At 48.0% G+C, this 17,965-nt stretch overlaps 2 protein-coding genes across 5 annotated transcripts; both read right to left on the bottom strand.

Moving 5' to 3' along the window:
- Positions 1–528: 528 nt before the first annotated feature.
- Positions 529–2,330, bottom strand: LOC128750016 (aquaporin-4). The gene is made up of 6 exons (XM_053850117.1): positions 2,275–2,330; positions 1,852–2,043; positions 1,627–1,788; positions 1,390–1,554; positions 1,084–1,164; positions 529–946 (listed from the first exon to the last, which is right to left on the bottom strand). The coding sequence occupies exons 1-6, from the start codon at positions 2,287–2,289 to the stop codon at positions 734–736; spliced, it is 828 nt and encodes a 275-aa protein (XP_053706092.1). The 5' UTR covers positions 2,290–2,330; the 3' UTR covers positions 529–733.
- A 1,468-nt stretch (positions 2,331–3,798) lies between these two features.
- baz2a (bromodomain adjacent to zinc finger domain, 2A) lies at positions 3,799–17,307 on the bottom strand. 4 transcript variants are annotated; one of them, XM_053849629.1, is made up of 29 exons: positions 17,052–17,307; positions 15,892–16,015; positions 14,961–15,812; positions 12,355–14,250; positions 11,722–12,264; positions 11,589–11,649; positions 11,397–11,505; positions 11,204–11,305; positions 10,812–11,028; positions 10,675–10,736; positions 10,529–10,594; positions 10,091–10,465; positions 9,762–10,016; positions 9,462–9,676; positions 9,307–9,381; positions 9,059–9,233; positions 8,927–8,989; positions 8,718–8,862; positions 8,038–8,639; positions 7,554–7,965; positions 7,331–7,486; positions 7,098–7,258; positions 6,883–6,948; positions 6,501–6,787; positions 6,300–6,435; positions 6,081–6,227; positions 5,788–6,017; positions 5,568–5,711; positions 3,799–5,365 (listed from the first exon to the last, which is right to left on the bottom strand). In XM_053849629.1, exons 2-29 carry the CDS (start codon positions 16,013–16,015, stop codon positions 5,206–5,208), a joined length of 7,836 nt encoding a protein of 2,611 aa, XP_053705604.1. In that variant the 5' UTR covers positions 17,052–17,307; the 3' UTR covers positions 3,799–5,205. The 4 variants fall into 4 exon arrangements, with proteins under 4 accessions (XP_053705604.1, XP_053705603.1, XP_053705605.1 ...); XM_053849628.1 differs by having other exon boundaries at positions 17,126–17,307; XM_053849630.1 differs by lacking the exon at positions 17,052–17,307 and adding an exon at positions 16,855–17,020.
- Between the last annotated feature and the right edge of the window lie 658 nt (positions 17,308–17,965).

Raw genomic sequence — 17,965 nt, 5'->3', positions numbered from 1 at the left:
CTTTGTGCGGATTTGTGAGGGTCGAAGTGTGTGGATGGCTGTTTGTGTGATGCTGGGTGTGCAAGGATATGATACATGGCTGATGTATTTTTGATCACGTCTCAAGATGACAGACTTGAATGTGCAGATCTTTATTGCAAAAATGACATGAATAGCTTCGTCCCCCAGTCCAAAGGCTGAAAACAGTGGCTTGCTGTAGTGAGCTTTCCAGGGTGTCCCTCACCTTTCAACCCCCAAAATGTGACGCAAATGTGCTTCCTTCAAAGCGCCTCACGCCTTCCGCACCTTCATCTTCTGTTTATGAAACACTAATTAATCTGAATTGCAGCACTCATCTCCAAAGAAGGTGTTTTGTCGCTCTTTCACTGAGGTTCATTTGCTTCTGAATAGGAACCTGAAAAGCACGAGGCAGCAGATGAGAGATGATCGAGCGGAGCGAGGGCCTTTTTAGCATTTCAAAGCAGCGAAGACACTTTAGTCCAGTGGAGTCTGTTGGCAACAGGCTTTTAATGAACCCATTTTGTCACACGTGGAACATGCAGACGTTCTTCATCAGCATCTGATACATCACAGCTCTTTTATCATCTCTGGCACAAGACACTTCACTTGCGGCAAAAACACTTTCAGCTGGAGCATTAGAAGATTTGGAAAATATAGTTCTACATTTGGTTCATCACATAGACTCCCATTTCTTTTTCTCTGAAGGCTTTGTCCAAGTCACATTCTTCAGTACTCAGTTGTCTTGTTTGTGGATCTGCTTGGCTCTCGTGGGGTTCTGCGTGACCGTGGACAGTGAGGACCCAGTCATGCTGGTGGTGTCCACGATCTCAATATCCCGACAGGTCAGGCACGCCACCAGCTTCTGACGGGAGGCGCTTCGAGCGAAGAAGAACTCGTGGGAGACTCCGGCTAGCATCCCACCCGCGACCGGTCCGATCCAGTACACCTGTCGTGGGGGGGGGAGAATGCTTAGGGAAAGGTTTCCAGGTAAAGGTCTTCCAAGTTCCACCTCTAAAATATGCTATTGTAGAATCAATAAAGTGAGAAAGAAGGTGGCCATAAACATACAAACAATGCCCTCACCCAATGGTTTTCCCAGAAGCCAGCGATAATGGCAGGACCCAGAGAACGTGCTGGATTCATGCTGCCCCCGGAGAACCTTCCCTGCCGGGTCAACAACAGAAAACATCTGACAACAAGCCTGATGCCCTGAAAAAGGCACTGAAGCTAAATAAAAACATGAATTATGTTGTTTCATGCAGTTTCTACAGCCCACAGAAAAGTTAACTTTAACTTTCTTCAAGTTGTGGGGGCAGCAGTCTGAGTAAAGAGGCCTAGACTTCCCTCTCACAAGAAACCTTTACAAGACGTTTTAGGTTCTTCTCTTACTCCGATAAGAACTCCAGCAGTGTGAGCGAATCCGATGGCAAGGTTCCCCGGCACTGGGTTCTCCCTGCGGTTCTGTTCCTCAACGGAGAAGACTGTGAAGACCATCTGGAACGTGCAGAGGATCTCCGCGGCTAGCGCTTGAGCTGCGTTCAACTCCAGAGGAACCTGACAGGAAAAACAGTGGAGTGAAGTGGCGCTGAAGGAAACAAGATCGGCCGGGGAAGAGGCGACACGCACCTTGTTTACAAAGTGCTCTGCATTAGTTTTAACAGGCAGAGCCAAGTAGAGCGCCCCGGCTCCGAGGGACGCCCCAAGACACTGGGCTGAGATGTAAACCAGGGCCTGGAGAACCTCTAGCCTGCGAGTGGCCAACAGAGCCAGCGTCACAGCGGGATTCACCTGACGACAGAGGGATGTTATTCAACCATCAGAAACATGAGGGGTCATAAAAACAGTCGGTACCTGCGCGCCGCTTATTTCTCCAAAACACTGCCCCAGAGCAACAATGGCCGCCCCGACAGCCACTGCGGGATACATGGGTCCAACAGGGGCTCCTCCAGGAGCTGGAACAGAAGCCCCTAGGACTGCACTCACTAGCACCAGGGTCCCGATCATCTCAGCCAGCGTGGCACGCCAGAACTGCCGGGTGCGGAGCTGGTGGAGGAAAGAAGTGCTGAGACAAGCCAGTCAGGAGGTCGGCGGACACCCTGGACAGCCACAGGGCTCATATATAGACAAGACAAACACATGGGCTATCAAGAGTCTGAGCCCAGAGTTCACAAAAAATAGTGCCTGGCAACTTCTTTCTGGAAGATGAATTTAGACTCCACCTGGCTCGATGGGAAAACCAAAAAAAAAAAGAAAAAGAAAGAAGAAGGATCTTACCTCCCGCCACGTCATGTCGGAACCTGGCTGTGTCGGTGCTGCTCCAGTCAGGCCGCCTGTCCGTCTTCTCTGAATCCTTCATTAACAAGGGGCTTTGATAAGAGCAGCCTCTCCCCCCGCCCCTCCTCCACCCTTGATCACAACACAGTCTGCAGCCTCAGTCAAACGCATCTCTTGAGGTTGTGGGAACAGGACTAACCTTGAGCAATCTTCACGGGAAGCTCGAGTGATTAGCCCACTCAGTGACCCTTGACAGTCCCAGCCAGCAAGGGTTGTGCCGAACGCACCTCAGAGTTATCATGTCACGTCTTCACACGATGACTCAGACTCAAGAAGAAAATATTTCTTCTCAGTCAGAGCTGCATTTTTCATTTGCACTGAAAGGCGTGTGTTATGAGGCTGGAGGCCCAACATTTTTGGGACAGCGTTGTTGTTTAAGGAGGGCAAATGGCGTCAAGCTTGGGATGAGGCACGGAAACACGTTTTCACTCCGAGTTAGAGACATACTGGGAATAAGAAAGCTGTAGTCACTGAGCAACAACCCCAGGTGTGTCACAATGAGCGAGTCACAGTAGTTTGATGGTGACAATATTGAGTTGTGACTCTAATCGTGCTGTTGCTACGGTAACTTCAGTGATGGAGCATAGTATCTTAAAATGATCTGACCTCAATAGACCAGTTGATAATGCCATATAGGTGTGGAGGCCGGGGCGCAGTGAGGGGCAGGGATGGGGGGTGTTGCATGGATTACCCCTTTCAGCCCAGAGCAACAGTTTAACTGTCATCCCCTCTTTTGTGGGGCTAAGCCCGAATGTGCAGAGCTGGACGGGCATGGGGAGGGGGGGGCACGCTAGAACCCGCTGGCGTGGGGAGTTTTTGCCCCCCCCTCACCCTGCAGTGCTGACACCGACACAATTTCACATAAATACACACAAAAACGCTGACTCAGAGGTTTGAAGAACTGAGAGAGGGACTATGCACCTCCCTCTTTTTGTTTTTTTTACATTTTAAAAAATTTATTTTATGTCTGCTGGCACCTGCTGGGAGACTTCGAAGGTGGGCACAAGTGCGCAACAGCTGAGATTGAAAGGTTTCCAGCAGCATGTGTCTGCGACAGCACAGTCATTGTCATTACACCTTTATGGCTGTGTTCAAAGCGGTTATGTGGCCGACATTAAAGCATTACAGCCTCTGAAGCCAGTCATTTTTCTTCAGAAAATAAATATATACTGAGGATGTGAAGTTGTCTATAATATTCAACTGTCTTATTTCTTATTGGGAGTAAACAACTCCCTGAGATGATGGGGTCGCAGACCACTCCACATGCCAACTAATCTTCACCACAGAGTTTTCTAAAAACACAGTTTGCGGCAAAATGCACTGCTTTAAGAGAGTTGATGCTCTAATATTGTTGACCAAGTATGTTTAGTTTGAGAAAATCTGACCCACTGCCATGAACCACAAGTGATCCATTTAACAATGGAGAGATTGCAGAATAAAAACAAAGACAACAGACAAGACCGCTCCTAGATGTGTTTTTAATTCAACTCACAGTACATTCTACAGATGCACACGTGTTACATCACCTTAACACAACAGAGTCCCGGAACGACTCTGCTGGAAAATAATGAATTGGTCCTAAAAATATAAATGAACAAAATTTTAAATCACCAAACTGTACATTGTAAAAACTCACCACTGAACACCACATTTGGTTGTTTTTTTCTTTTTTTCTTCTTTTGTCTGGTCTCGTCCCTTTAGGTGTCTGAAGGAACGTCGTTGGTTGGGGTTCGGTTTTCGGTGCGATCCACCAATTAGTTTTCAGTGTAAGAAACAAGTTTAAATAAAAACCAAGAATGAGGGGGGTCGCCCCGCTGCCTTCAGAGAGCATCAAGCCACGCGCACACCGCTGTGTGATCGCTCCCCGGCGACATGAAAGAAGGGTAAAAACCAAAGGAATGTGGTACAGACAGAAGTGCCAGCTTTCTGAATGTATAAGCGGCTCCGAGGACTTGACGTCGCCATGACGCCAGTCCAGAGTTGGTGATCCGCGACAATTGAAAAGCAAACCGGTGAACTATGCAAAACTAGTTTACTGATTTTATAGAATTTGTGCTGACACATTTACAGCTGATTACTCACGTCTAAGAACAAGTCTTCCAGTTTCAGTGTACTTCACACAGCAGCAGTGTATACCTGTGTGTGTATGTGTGAGTGAGAAACAGTGCGTGTGTGCGTGCAAGACTGGAGGTTATCATACAACATCAATCCAAAAAACAGATTCCTTTAAACTGAACTGGCCTCATATGTGATCAAGACATTGCTATAAGGTCGTCTGTACACAGTCACTACGAGCTATTGCTATTAAATAATCCCAGCTATTGAAGTCTGTATATATAGTTTTATATAGAATATATAATAAAAATATATTGAGCGGAAGAAAAAAAAAAGTTCTAGGCGTAAGACCACATTACATTACATTTTCATAAAACCGGGTCGAAAATGGTCCGAGAACAGTTTGGATCCATTTTAGTCTATGGGTGTTGCTAAGCAGGTCCAGTACAATTCGATCCAAAAGCCGAAATATTCAAGGCCTTAAGCGAAGGCGATGCTACGATGGAGAGCTGGTGACGGGGGAACGTACAAGGGAAGGGAAGATTTGATGCACAACATGAGCTTTGGGAGGTGAACGGAGACGTGTTCCCGGAATGGTTCAAGTCACTTCAGCTGTCGGCCTTTTAAAGTTCAGGCCGGTGGACTAAACATTAACAGACAAATAGCCAAATCTATACACATATATATATTTATATATATGTACATTAGCGAATACCCTGGAACGACTCCAGTCAGTCTTAAAGTGGAGGGTGAGACAGGGTGAGGGAGAGCACCGACAGTCTGTAGTCCCACCATCAGGCGGAATGTTGAAGGCTTCTATTTGTCCTTGTTGGAGTAGAACTCGGCCCAGCGGCTCTCGAAAAAGCGCCTCATGGAGTGTCCTGCCACACCCACCTCAGAAGTGTCCTCGTTGAAAAGCTCGCAATTGTTGAAGACCAACTGAGCATCGGCGGCGAACTCTTCGTGGCTGCAATATCTTCAGGAGGAGAAGGAGAGAGTTAAAAAACAATTACGAGTCAAGTCTGACTAAAACTTCAATGCCCAGTGGACAGTTTTTCCATCTCAAATCTTAGATCGGGATGACAGAAGTAAAGTGTAAATAGAAACGGCGCTGCTCCAATGTTTCACCACTAGATGGCGCGGACTCCAGTGAAGACAGTTTCCAAGCAGTCACTCACCCTCCCTGCAGTAGCCGTTCCCTCATGGTGAGGAAGTCCATGGGGTTCTTGATAATGCGACGGTAGCCAGGCACCAGTCTGGGGTTTACAGGTTCAAGGAAGGGCCATGCGTCTGCATGCGCCTCCATCTCCATGAGAATGATCCTGCGTGACACAACACACCTGCGTCACTGCACGGTTCCAGCTGAGCCGGGCCCAGACAAAGACAGTCAGCACTCACTCGCAGAAGGTGAGGTCAGGCTGGTTGCGGGTGGTCATGCGTCGTCTTTTAGCAGCACCTGCATCCCCAGAGGAGCGCGGGGACGAGGAGGAGCTTGCAGGCTCCTTGTGTCGCGTCGCCATGGCAGCAGTGCGGCGGGGCGGCATGTCTTCGTCCGAGCTCCCCTCTTCATACCGCTTCCTTTTTACCCTGGTGCGCTTTTTGGACGAGCGGGGCGAGTCACTTTCCTCCTGAGGGCGGAACACAACCATGAGCACGTGCTCGCCTTCATTTAAAACAACCAGTGTTCGCACCTTAGCAACACAGTGTGGACAGAACCAGTCTCCCTCAGGCACCCGGGTGATCTTGGGCTTCAAACAGTACATGTGACATCCTCGATCGCATCCGTCGCACAGCAGCAGACAGTCGTCGTTGTCTCCCTTCCGACACACCTGGCACGTCTGTCGGAAATCAAATATTTGTCGAGGTGTTTTCCGAGAGGCGTCACAGACAGAATAAGCAGACTCTCTTACCACTTTGGTCACAGATCTCTCCCAGGCGATGGCCCTCTCCAGCTGGGCTAAACACAAACACACCTGCGGAGCACTTCGAACCCGATCCAGAGCCTGCCGCCACGTCCGCAGTCTGGAAGTGATCTCACTTTCCAGGCTGGTGCACAAAACAACCCCATTTGTTCATACTCCATGATCAGCACTCTGGAATTGTAATCTCACCAGCTGGCATCCATGGGCATCTCTTCCTCTCCCGGGGTCGGGGTGAGGGGTGCGAGCTTCATCACCTCAGCAGGGTTCCACAGCGGCTCCTTCAGGTAGCGCCTCTCGATGTTGCGCTCCAAGTTGGCCAGCCGCAACACCGCCAAGTCTAACGGGTGCGTGGCTATCCGAGGAAGGCCGGACCACTCCTTCTTCGTCCGGACGATCCAATCGTCCCTAGGGTCGGCGTCGTGCTCGTAGTACTGTAGGTCGTCACGGGACGAGTCCGGATCCGGGACAGTGTAGGCCTAGAAGACAGCAAAACTCACAGTCAGTCTCAACAACCACACTCTGGTGAACCTAAAACTACTGAGAAATGCTTTTGGTTTTGGGGGATGTGTACCAGAAATTCTGCTATTGGCGTCTCAGTGTTTGACTCTGCATCATTTCCTGCACTCTGAGGAGGGGCCTGATTGAGACACAATAGCTGAAGTTTGCATCCATTTCATTTGCTTGACATCACAACAGCACAAATCACCCATGACTGGAAATCAACTCGCCTCAATGAATGGATTTTCAAGCGCTGCTTCACAAGGGAAAAAAAACATCTTTGTTTACCTTGAGCTGGAGGTCGGCAGCAAGCACACGCTGTTCTAAGTCCTCCACCCACTTGAGGGCGTCGATGTCCGTCTCCATTGCTTTGTCTTGCACTTGCCAGGGTTGCTGCAGAACTTCCAGGAGACCATCCTTTGCTTCCTCCTTCAGATCAAATATGGAGTCTGGAACATAATGGAACAGGTATTATGAACACACCAGGCTGCAACACGCACACACATTAAACAGGAACTGACCATTAATGGATTTTTTGCACATTTCAGCCAGACTCTCCATGTGTTTTGCCAAATGCTTGTGAAGAACTTTCTCTCTGATGCCTCGCGGATGTAACGCTTGCAAGGTGCTGTAAAGTTCCTCTGGATCACTGATCCACCACCAGCCACGCACCATCGCTGCCACATAAACATTTAAATGAGTAAATTGAGAACACGTTTGGTCACATGTCTTTGCCAGACTCACATGTTGGAATGGGCTTGACCACCATCTGAGTGAAGTACTGCTGCTCAAGCTCCTGGAACATGGAGTTGGGAGGACGCCCCCTGCGTTTGGCAGCGGGTCCTCGCGGACCTCTACGTGCCGGACTGCTGCCTCTACTCCCGCGGCGGCGTCTGCGACCCGGTCGGTTCGGAGTGACTGGTGTGCGGACTGGATTGGTGGCCGGGAGAAGAACAGGGGGTGCGGACTGAGGACAGGCGGGGGTCGCAGGTGGTGTGGAAACATTATGCTGCATAGAAGGAAGCGCCGGTTCTGCCATTGGAACGTCCTGCTGGTCGGTCACCACATCCTGCGATGCTGTGCTATCGTTTCCTGGCACCGCTTGAATGGCCGGGTCAGTGGATTCCAGACCGGTAGGAGGTAAGAGAAGATCCGTCTGACGGATCAAAAGCAAAAAAAAAAGCAGTCAACAGTAAGTCTTCATGAATCGATTTTGAGGATTGCAAACCTGCACTTGTGGATCATCGACCACAGATGGAGGACTTGAGACCTGAGGGAGGAGTTTAGGTGGCGATGAAGGTGCCTGCGATTCTGAAAGCGAACTGTCATCACATGGTTCTTTTGGCAGCAGGTTGAACCACTGGCCTCGTTTCTCAGCCATCTCCTTCACACTCTCGTCTGGTTGAGCAGCAGGATCAGACGGATCGGTCGCGGCGCCAATGGTCATGGCATCCTCTGACTGGGCATTCCAATCCTGAATGGAGGTCTGCATGAGGTCGAGCGAACAATTGTCCGGAGACTGTGGCGCATCTGCAGCCCCCGATCTGATGCTGCTTCTGCGGCGACGGCGGATCTTTGCGGTACGGAGGTGCAGCTCCACTTCTGGTTTAATTTTTCGGGGTCGTCCTCGTCCTCTCGGCCTGCTCATGAGGGAGGCAGTGCCAGGGAGCGGATCGTCGTCTTCAGAGAACTGGGCTTTTACATGGGCAGCAGAAGACGGTGAGGAAGGTTGCGTCAAAGGTGGGGAGGTAGTTATTGGAGATTCCTCTGTTTTGACCTCCTTTTTAAAGAAGGTGACAGGGACATCAGCCACCAGCACGTCTTCTGACGCTGCAAGAATAAAAAAAATAAAACGTTTTGTTTGGCATTTAAAAACAAACTATTCCATCAACTGTCTTCCACACTCACTCAGGAGCTCCTCCGGTCCCTCGACCAGAACCCCTCCGAGATGAGGTAGAGCCAGGTATCTGCGGCGGTAACGGTCCTGACCCAACATAATCGCTCGCATGGAGTGAGAAGACTGCTGCAGCTTTTTGCGGAAAAAAGCTTGGCGCTACAGACATAAAAACATAAATTGGTGAAAATTATACAATAAAATGGTGAGGCTGCAATGGTACCTTTGTTAATTTATCGATCTGTCTCTCTAGCTCTGGAATGCTCGCAGTAGTGGGGCTCTCATTCTGTAAAGGAAATAAGGAAGTTAGATGTAGAATATTGAAGAGTCAAAAGCAGCAAGTTTCTCCACGTACGTCACTAATTTTGGGCTCTTCTTTACGTGAACGCCGGCTGCTCCTCTCCAGCAAGACTCCACTCTCCTCCAGGTTGAGGTTCTCCTCTTCAGCCACTCGTGCACTGCGCCGCCTCTCCTCAAAGCACAGCTCTTCCTCTGATCGTCCAGTGCGTCTTGCAAGAGCTGCCTTCAGTCTAGGGAAAACAAAAGATGATCTCACTGCGAATAGAAATATGCCTACCTTTCCAGGAATAAAAAAGATCTTACTTGCGAAGTTTCCCCTCAATGACCCACTTGTTTTTCCTGTAGGTTGACATGTTTTCCATTGTGTTGTCAATGTCACTGGAAGGATATAAGGCAGTGTCAGCAAGAAATATCCATGTGGAGAAGAAAAAAAACCCAAAACATCATGCTCCTCCTACTTTGTCACAATGTTGCAACTGTTCAGTTCATCCACCACGAATGCCAAGATGGCTGCCTTGGTGTCAGGATTCAGAGCGTGGAAGGGTTTGGTTCTCAGTGTGTTGCACACCTCGCTTTCAAAACCGTAAGACTCCAGAAAGATCCGAAGAACTTCTGAAACAGTGCTGCGGGTCAGCTGCAGGTCAGCCAGCTTGTCGCCCAGGATCTTCACCGACTGTTTGGATGAGAAGGTCAATGGCTGAAGGTTAATTTGGAGAACCTAACAATGCAGAGAAAAATGTTTCAAAATATAACCTCACTTGATAAAAGGATGGTAGACCAGGGTCATGCAGTGCAGCATCCATTAGCTTGATCAGGAGGTCGAGGACCTCACCCTGGCTGTCCCCCAAGCCAAGAAGGCCCTCCTGTAGAGTAGCTAGACCTGGGATGTCCTTTGGCACATTAAGACCTATCAATTTTCCATAACCATGGAGAAATTCGACCACAGTCAGGAGGTGTGCAAAAGCAGATCCAGAGAGGACCAGCCCCCGGATGCGGGAGAGCTCTGGCAAGGGCTGCAAAAAGCACATTGACAATGTAAAAATTAAACTTATGAGACAGTTCTGAGTTACAGATGACGAAGACCTACTTTGTGGTCAGTGAGACACATGTCCTCTGCAGGCTTCCTTAGCTCTTCTGTGATCAATTGCTGCCTCTTCCGTTCCTCCAAGCGTCTCTGCGCTTGCATCCTCCTCTCCGCGGACCTCTTGGCTGCCCGTGCAGCCTGAGCAGCAGCTTCTGCGTCAGCCTGGGCTTTAGCGATGGCCTTGGCTTTACTCCGAGCCCCCAGCACCCTCTTCCCTTGGGCAATCCTCTCCTCATCTGTCTGCTGGACAGGTGGGGCCTCGACTGGAGTTGATCTCTTTCGACCAGGCCTCTTGGGCTCAACTAAAGAGGCAGCGTCAGGGGCGTTGGGACCCACTGAGCCATCATTCTGTTCAAGATGTCTGATCTCTTGCTCAAGCTGCAGGGGAAGAATGTAAGTGAATAACTGAGACAAGTAATTTTTCCAAAGATGCATCTGTACCTTGGCTCTTTTCTTTTCCTCTTTCATCTTCTTGATCTTTGCATCCTCTCTTCTCTTCATTCTGGCCTAAAAATCAATGAAAAGGAAAAAATAAGACATGTTGTACAGCATTACTTAAGGAAATTAGACGACTATAAAGAACAAACCTTTTTCTTCATTTTCTTCTTGATTTTTGCCATTTTCACCTTCTCTTCTTCGGTGAGCGTCTCTGCAACAAAGCAACAAATGTCTGAATGCATGCATCCACACATGATGGTACAATTAAAAAGCAGCAGCTGCTCACCCTTGGCCTCGAGTCGGTTCAACAGCTTTGCATCAACTTTACTGAGCAGGTCGATCATCTTGAGTTTCGGGGGCCTGCCCGGGCGACGCGGAGGCCCTACTCTGAAGGGACGAACTGCAAGGGGCTTGTCGGGATTCGGAGGTCGACCTCGCCGTCCAGTGATGGCCATGATCATGGAAGGGATCTCCTCATTAGCCAAGAGGAACCACTTCATGCCCTGCAATAAAACACAATGAGACATTGAAAAACATATTCTGCTCAAAGGTCACTTTGTTCATCAGTTATTGTTGAGGAGTAATATATCATTATGAGGGGCCAAAAATGATACAATTTCAAGGTCTATTCATGACAGTAAGGTCACCAGCTGATAAAAGAACTTGCAAAGCAAATACCTCTGGGGTTTCTTTCTCAATGTAGTAGTCGCCAACAGGCATACGGGGGCTGAAACTGAAGTGTTCCCTGGTCACAATACCATCCGGGTGCTTCTTCAAGTACTACGACCAAGAGGGAAAAAACAAAGTCAAGTTTAAACCAAATATACATTTGAAGGAAAAATGCTTTCAATGTGCATCTAAGGTGTTCCACCTTGATTATTTCAGGGAACTGCTTCATCCTTCGTCCACATGGTGTATAGTACCATGTTTCACCTTTCAAGCGATTCTCTGTTTTCCTCACACGAATCTCTCGCCGCCAGCTGTCAGAAATAGGGCAACCATTAGTGTTGAGTCATGTTGACAAGGGAGGAGACGTGAAGTCAAGAGAATATGAGACACTGACCCATGCATCAACGGAAACTTGACCTGCTCCTCTGTTGCCACTCGTCGTTTGTGAGGCTCACCTATAAGGACAAAAAGCGGTGTGAGCATCTGAATGTGTCACAAAACACAGCACGAGAATCTTTCATTTTTACCAGTTGTATAACTGTCCTCGTTGTCATCAACATCATCTGCAGTGCTGTCGGCATCTTGTCTGGGGAACTTGATGACCGTTTCGCCTTTCTCGTGTATTTGAATTTTTCTCAGATGCTGAGGAATCTCCAGTGTTGTGCTGAGTGTGGATGTGCTGGCAAGAACTGCCTCTATCGTAGCAGAAATGGAATCCATCACATCTGAACTCACACCTGCAGACTGCTTCCGCTTCCTCCCCCGAACTCCTTTCTCTTTCACATCTTCATCAGGCTGGACCTTGGGGGTTCGAACGCGAGGTGATCTCTGAGGCCCCCCCGGAGTACCCGGAGCAGCATTTGGAGTTTGAACTTTCCTCGGTCTCCCTGGAGATTTCAGACGTCCGGCAGTGGTCGACAACATCTGTTGAGCGGCAGGTTGAAGTGGCTCTGCAGCAGAGTTGTCTGCTGAGGCCTTGAAGGAGGACATCTTGAAAATAAGAGGTGCTTTTTTACACCCCGCCGAGTCTGTTGTGTCAAGCCCTTTGGATTCTGAATCTGCTTCAAGCTCTGAAAAAAAAATATATATATATTTGCACGGTGTTAAAACAAAGGACGTTCATTGCTACATTACACGATGTACACGTTTCACATTCATACCTTGATTTTGGTGGTACAATGGCATGCTTGAATCAGCTTGATGTTTTTCCGTTTGAGAGGACCCAACCATGGATTCTTCAGTCATGCTAGAGGTGTCCATAATGTCACCTGTCTGAGAGGTTTCAGCTTCATTTCCTAGCATGTGATCTTCTGAGGATTCCACAGAGGAATTGCTTCCTTGAGTGGTGTCAAAAGGAGTGGAGAGGTCGTCTTCGGCATTTGACGTGCAGTTAAACTGAGACGTTCTGTCCCTTGATTGAGAATTGTCTAAGTAGCTGCTGTCATCATTGAATGAGGTTTCACTCTCCATCGTTTTATCCAGAGCGGTGCTGCTGTCAAGATCCGAAGGAACGGCACACGCTGAGCTGTACTCCAGCTGAGAGGCAGAATGTGATGAGTGGTCCATCTGTTTACTTGCTGTGGTACGCTCTGCCTCTATGCCCGTAAAGCACGCTGATTCCACCGATGCTGTGACCTCTGAAGAACTTGTCTCGTCCTTGTCTTTATCGCTATCCATATTTTCAAACTGGCCCTTGTTGGGGTGCCTTCGCTCAGGAGTTGAGGTTGAAAAGGGTAATCTGGGAAGGTCAACTGATTTGTGTTTGTAAACTTCAGAATTCTGAGTCGCAGCTGATTTAATGTCTGGCAATGTTGATGCAGCGCCAGCATTAATGTCAGAGAGGCATCCGTGTGTTGTTGCAACTGTCATAGATTTCCAACCCTCGCCATTGTTCTGGTGCTCCGGCTGTTGAGACAAGCTAGTGGCATTAGGAGGATGCAGCTTCAGTGCAGAGGTCACTGACACCAAGGCAGGAGGGGCAGACAAAGGTGCAGTCCTGGAGGCTTGAGTGGTTCTAAGAGGTAGGGTAGACAGAGGTTGCATTGCACTACTTTCATGGGGTGTTCCAGATGAGTGGGTCTGGGTTGTCAATGGATCTACAGAAGACAAGGAAGGACCAGAATCAAGAGCCGGAGGAGTTTGCTGCTGAGGGTTGAGTGCCGAGCCAGAAGATTGAAACACAGGAGTTTTGACCGACGGCAATTCGGTGGTTGATTTATAGGAGTTGAGATTTGTTGTTGTCCCTAAAGTGGGCATCAGCATGGGCGGCCCGCTATTAGAGGAATGTACATTTGCTAGCATACTGGACCCAGGGGACACCCCAGGCTGTAATTTTGAGGCTCCGTGTTGTGGCGGCTTTGCATCTGGACGGTAGGAAGAAATGAGAGGAGGCATTGACCCTTGAACCATTTGTTGAAGAGAAGAGATTGGGGCAGAGTGAGAGGGAGTGAAGCTTTGGGAAGAAAATGAAGGGGGTTCAGATGCTGACGGAGTCAAAGTTGACTTTATCTGGTGAACTACTGATTCCAATGACCGCGAAGGAATTGAAACCCCTGCTGAAGGCCGAGTCACATCGTCAGCATGCAACTTTGGAATTGCTGAGAGGGGAGGGGAGTGATGCTTAGATCCCTCAGGAGATATCTCGGTGGAAGCAGGAAGAGGTCGGATTTCTTGTTCTACCCTGGCAGTTGGGAACAGCTTTGGAGGAGCAGGTAGAGATGTTGCAGAAGAAACATTAGATGGTGGTGGTAAATGTGTCTGAGGTTCCATTTCACTGGAAGATATGGTCGCAGTTGTTTTGGGAGTCAAAGAGGGCGGTAGACCCACAGAAGAAGAAGAAGCTTCAGGGGGTTTGGACAACATGGTGAGGGGAGGAATGGTTTCTGCAGAATCCCGTAAAGGAGAGACCAATTCTTTTTGGAAGGATGGAGCTAAAGACTGATGAAAATCACCCTTGTGTCCCACGTCGGCATCAGAATGGGGGGATTTTCTTGGGAGGGTCTCTGGAACGAGTGCCTTTTTCGTGCCATTGTAGCTATTGTCTATGATGTTGTGGCCTGAAAAACACAGATGAGGGAAAACATTCAATAATTTGCTATATATCTAGTAAAACAGCATGATGTAAATACTTCAAATGACCGTCTTGTTCTCCAAAACACAAGGCATAACATGGATTTTAATTAGTCTGTTGGAATAAACATAAATAATCCATAACTTGAAGCAGGACTACATTTATTAGAAATTCATGGATGGACAAAATTATGGTGAGACATGAAGCATCACAACTGCCCCATTTGGCATAAGATCACTCCAATGTAATGATAGGCGCTGAGATTTATGAATAAAGAAAAACAGTAATGCAACAGCAGATAACAAAGTTTTCTTCTAACTAGTGGCATTTTCAGTGTGTATGTCTGCGTGTCAGGATAACAAATGTTTTCCAGCCATAAGCAACAAAATCCTGAGGTAGTTTGTTCAAACTTCAAGCCTGACAAAACTAATGTCAAGAGACTAAAAACGCAAGTAAACAGTGACTCCCACTGGTAGGATCAGGCACGAGCCACAACAAATTCACTGAAATAAACTGGTACTTTGCGGAGGAGGAATAGAATTATAAATCCCTCAGGTTGTTGTGTAAAGTATGGACTAACATGTTTCTAAATAACTACATCAAATTCTTACTTGATGTGGAACTATGTTGCCCATGACAACAAAAATAAATAAAGCAGCTGTATACCAAGAAATATGAAATCTGGAACTCATTTACCTGGGAAGGAAGAAGACAAGCTTCCAGCACTTGGACTCCTCTTATTATCCTCAGTTTTGGCTGACTCCTTATCCTGCAGATTTGGTGATGACAGCAATGATGTTGAGGACACCACTGCAGGTAGAGGACTGCCAGGGCCTCTTGCTCTGGGGTTCAGAGGACTGTCACACAAAGGGCTAAAATTTCGGGGACCTGGGTGCATCAGCTGAGACTGTCCAAGGGGCAAGGGTTGCTTTGACATCTGCTGCTGGGTGGATGGTTGCAAAGATGGCTGCTGCGGCTGATGCTGGTAGTACGGCATTCCATTCGGCATCATGCCATATTGTTGCTGGTGTAGATGATGTGGCTGACGGTGGGACTGGAGGTGCTGCTGCAACAGTTGGTTCGCTGCCGAATGCGGAGGTTGCTGCTGGTGATGCTGTGATGACGAAATAACAGGATGTGTTTGACCCTGGTAGGTTCCATACATACTGTGGGAATTATAGGGGAGAGACTGTGGTCCAGGACTGTTTCTGTTCCAGTACTGGCTCCCGGCAAGAGACATGTTCGCTGAACCTGTCACAGGAGGCGGAAGGGACCCTTCCCCATTAAGTTGGTACTGTCCACGATCCTGAAATTGGTGCTGTGGCTGAGATTGCACAGTCCCAGGAGGAAGCTGCTTCTGGTGAGCACCAAGCCCGGGAGACATAGCTGGACCATACTGTGGGTGACCTCCCCATCTGTAGTCATACCCCATGTTGCTTGGGTGGTGGTTGCTCACATTAGGAAAAGGAGCGGTTGGTGGATGGGAACCAGCCACACCAGACCCGGCTACAGTAGAGGTGCCATTCACATTCATTTCGCCGTTCATATCTGTCCAGCACAAGTCAGTTTGGTCAGAAAGAACAGTTAGATGACATCACAAAGACCAAGACAAATGTTGGGAACTCACTCTTTCCTTGTTGAGAAAAACTCATGGAGGAACCGTTAGAATAATGAGAATCCCCTGAGGAGAGTTTCAGTCCTGAGTTTGTAGAAGGGGGGCTGCCATAGTTGAAATGATCATTTGCTTCCATCTATGAAACGTAAATAAAGGAACAGGATAGAAAAGGGTGGTTAACAGTCACTCTTCCTGGCCACATGATTGCTGATGCTCGACATGCGTCATCGCGTTCGGCGTTAAATGTTCCTTTTAAGCACTTTGTTGGACACAACCCGTACGACAGAAGAGTATCGCACAAGGCAGAGTCATTATAACCATGGGATAAACTGGCCGTTACACTTTTGACATCCGCCGGTCGTCCCTTGAGGAACAACCCGTCAAAACGTCGCAGTCAATGTGAGCAAAAGCAGATACCAGGCCCCGGCGAGGCGTAATGGACAAATGGAATATTCCGATAGACGCACTTCATTACTGCTGATGAGGCGCTGCTAATGTGCACAGCCTGTTATAGATGGCCCTCCATGGCCTCCCCATTCCGAACTGGACCACTTCAAACAGTGTTCACGTTTGTTCGGCGACCAACTGTCTCAAGTCAATGAATACTTGATTCCCTAATTCAACAAGGCCGATGCCGTAGCCGCGGAAGCTAAGTCGCGCTAGCCGCATTCTCAAACAAACCTTCCCAACTTACCACCTTCATAGCTCCACGGAGGAGTCAAAGCGTTCAAAAAGCGAGTTGGGGGGGTTAAATCTACACCATAGATGTTACTTTTATGTTCCCAGATAAATTCGCTACATCATCATGATAGAGCGTCGCGTGCACGCTTTTAGCATAATGGCTACTATCATCAATAGTTGAAGTTAAGCAGGTACCGCAGCCACGCTGCTTGTATCCATGGTGTCCACTCTGAATGGGGAAGCCTTGCAAAAACCCATCTATTTATTAGGTACTACTCAACATCGTAAACTCACTCAGACTGCCGGAGGCGTGCTCCCTTTTGTTCACGGGCTAACGTTCGTTAGCAGCCAGAAATGAAGTGACATTGTTTACGCCGCACAGAGCATCATCATCCTCATCCTCCCACACAGACGCCGTCAAAAAGTTTGACTAATATCGCACCCGAGCGGCCCAAACGGCACAGTGGCAGCTCCCACTAAGTCACAAATACCTTTTGGAACCTTGGTTCGGCATTAAGGACAGTATTGATGCGGTGGAGACTCTTAACAAGAACTATTCACTAACCTTTGGGTTTTAAATGAGCAAACATGGCTGGTGATCCAGCGCAGCCATGATCACAGAACAAAGTGAACTACGTCAATGGCCCGGCAATTACCACACACACATCCGGTCACAGTTGCTGAACACTCTTCAAAAGAAAGTGTCGATCATATTGCATTTTAAGTTGCATCCTCTTCGAAGATCTGCGAGGGTATGACCGCGGCCACAAAAAACAAAACAAAGACTTTTAGCAGTCTTTGATATTTCTTTCTGACGCCACTGCCCCATATTACGTCATATAGACGCACACATTGGTGTATTTCCAAAGTCGAGAATATTTTTCTGCCTTCGAGGACCACATTTTGTTTCCTCTTTTAATTCACGCTATTGAATCTATATGATCTATTTACCTCATACTATATTTTCAATCCCAACAATACAACACATTCATGAGACTTTATTTGTCCTCGTTTTTTGTATTTAGCATGTATTAGATCCGATTTCTCTGTGAACCCTTTAATCCTGAATCTCACTTTGCATGACATGCCGTGATGTCATTTTGATTTTACAATGTTGCCTCAAACACGGATTGTGGATTCTTTTATTATTTCACTGTTTGCCATGGCATTTTTATTGAAACAATTAAAAGCTTCAGCGATCCATTAAGGCGATGCTCTTATTGTAAAAAGTGTGTTTACGTGGGCAGGAAACAAACACTCTGATGTGACAGCTAACTTTTTAAAGACTGAAGAGAGGAAATGAGGCCTAAAGAGGAAGTATGCTAATAGACGTGACCGGGCACATGAACGTTCCAGGGCCCTAGCGCCGACTACGTATGAGTCTGCAGTGCAGGTTCAGCCTAGT

Source organism: Synchiropus splendidus, chromosome 18 (assembly GCF_027744825.2).
Source record: "Synchiropus splendidus isolate RoL2022-P1 chromosome 18, RoL_Sspl_1.0, whole genome shotgun sequence".
NCBI lineage: Eukaryota > Metazoa > Chordata > Actinopteri > Syngnathiformes > Callionymidae > Synchiropus > Synchiropus splendidus.
This window is presented reverse-complemented; position numbering and strand designations above follow the sequence as displayed.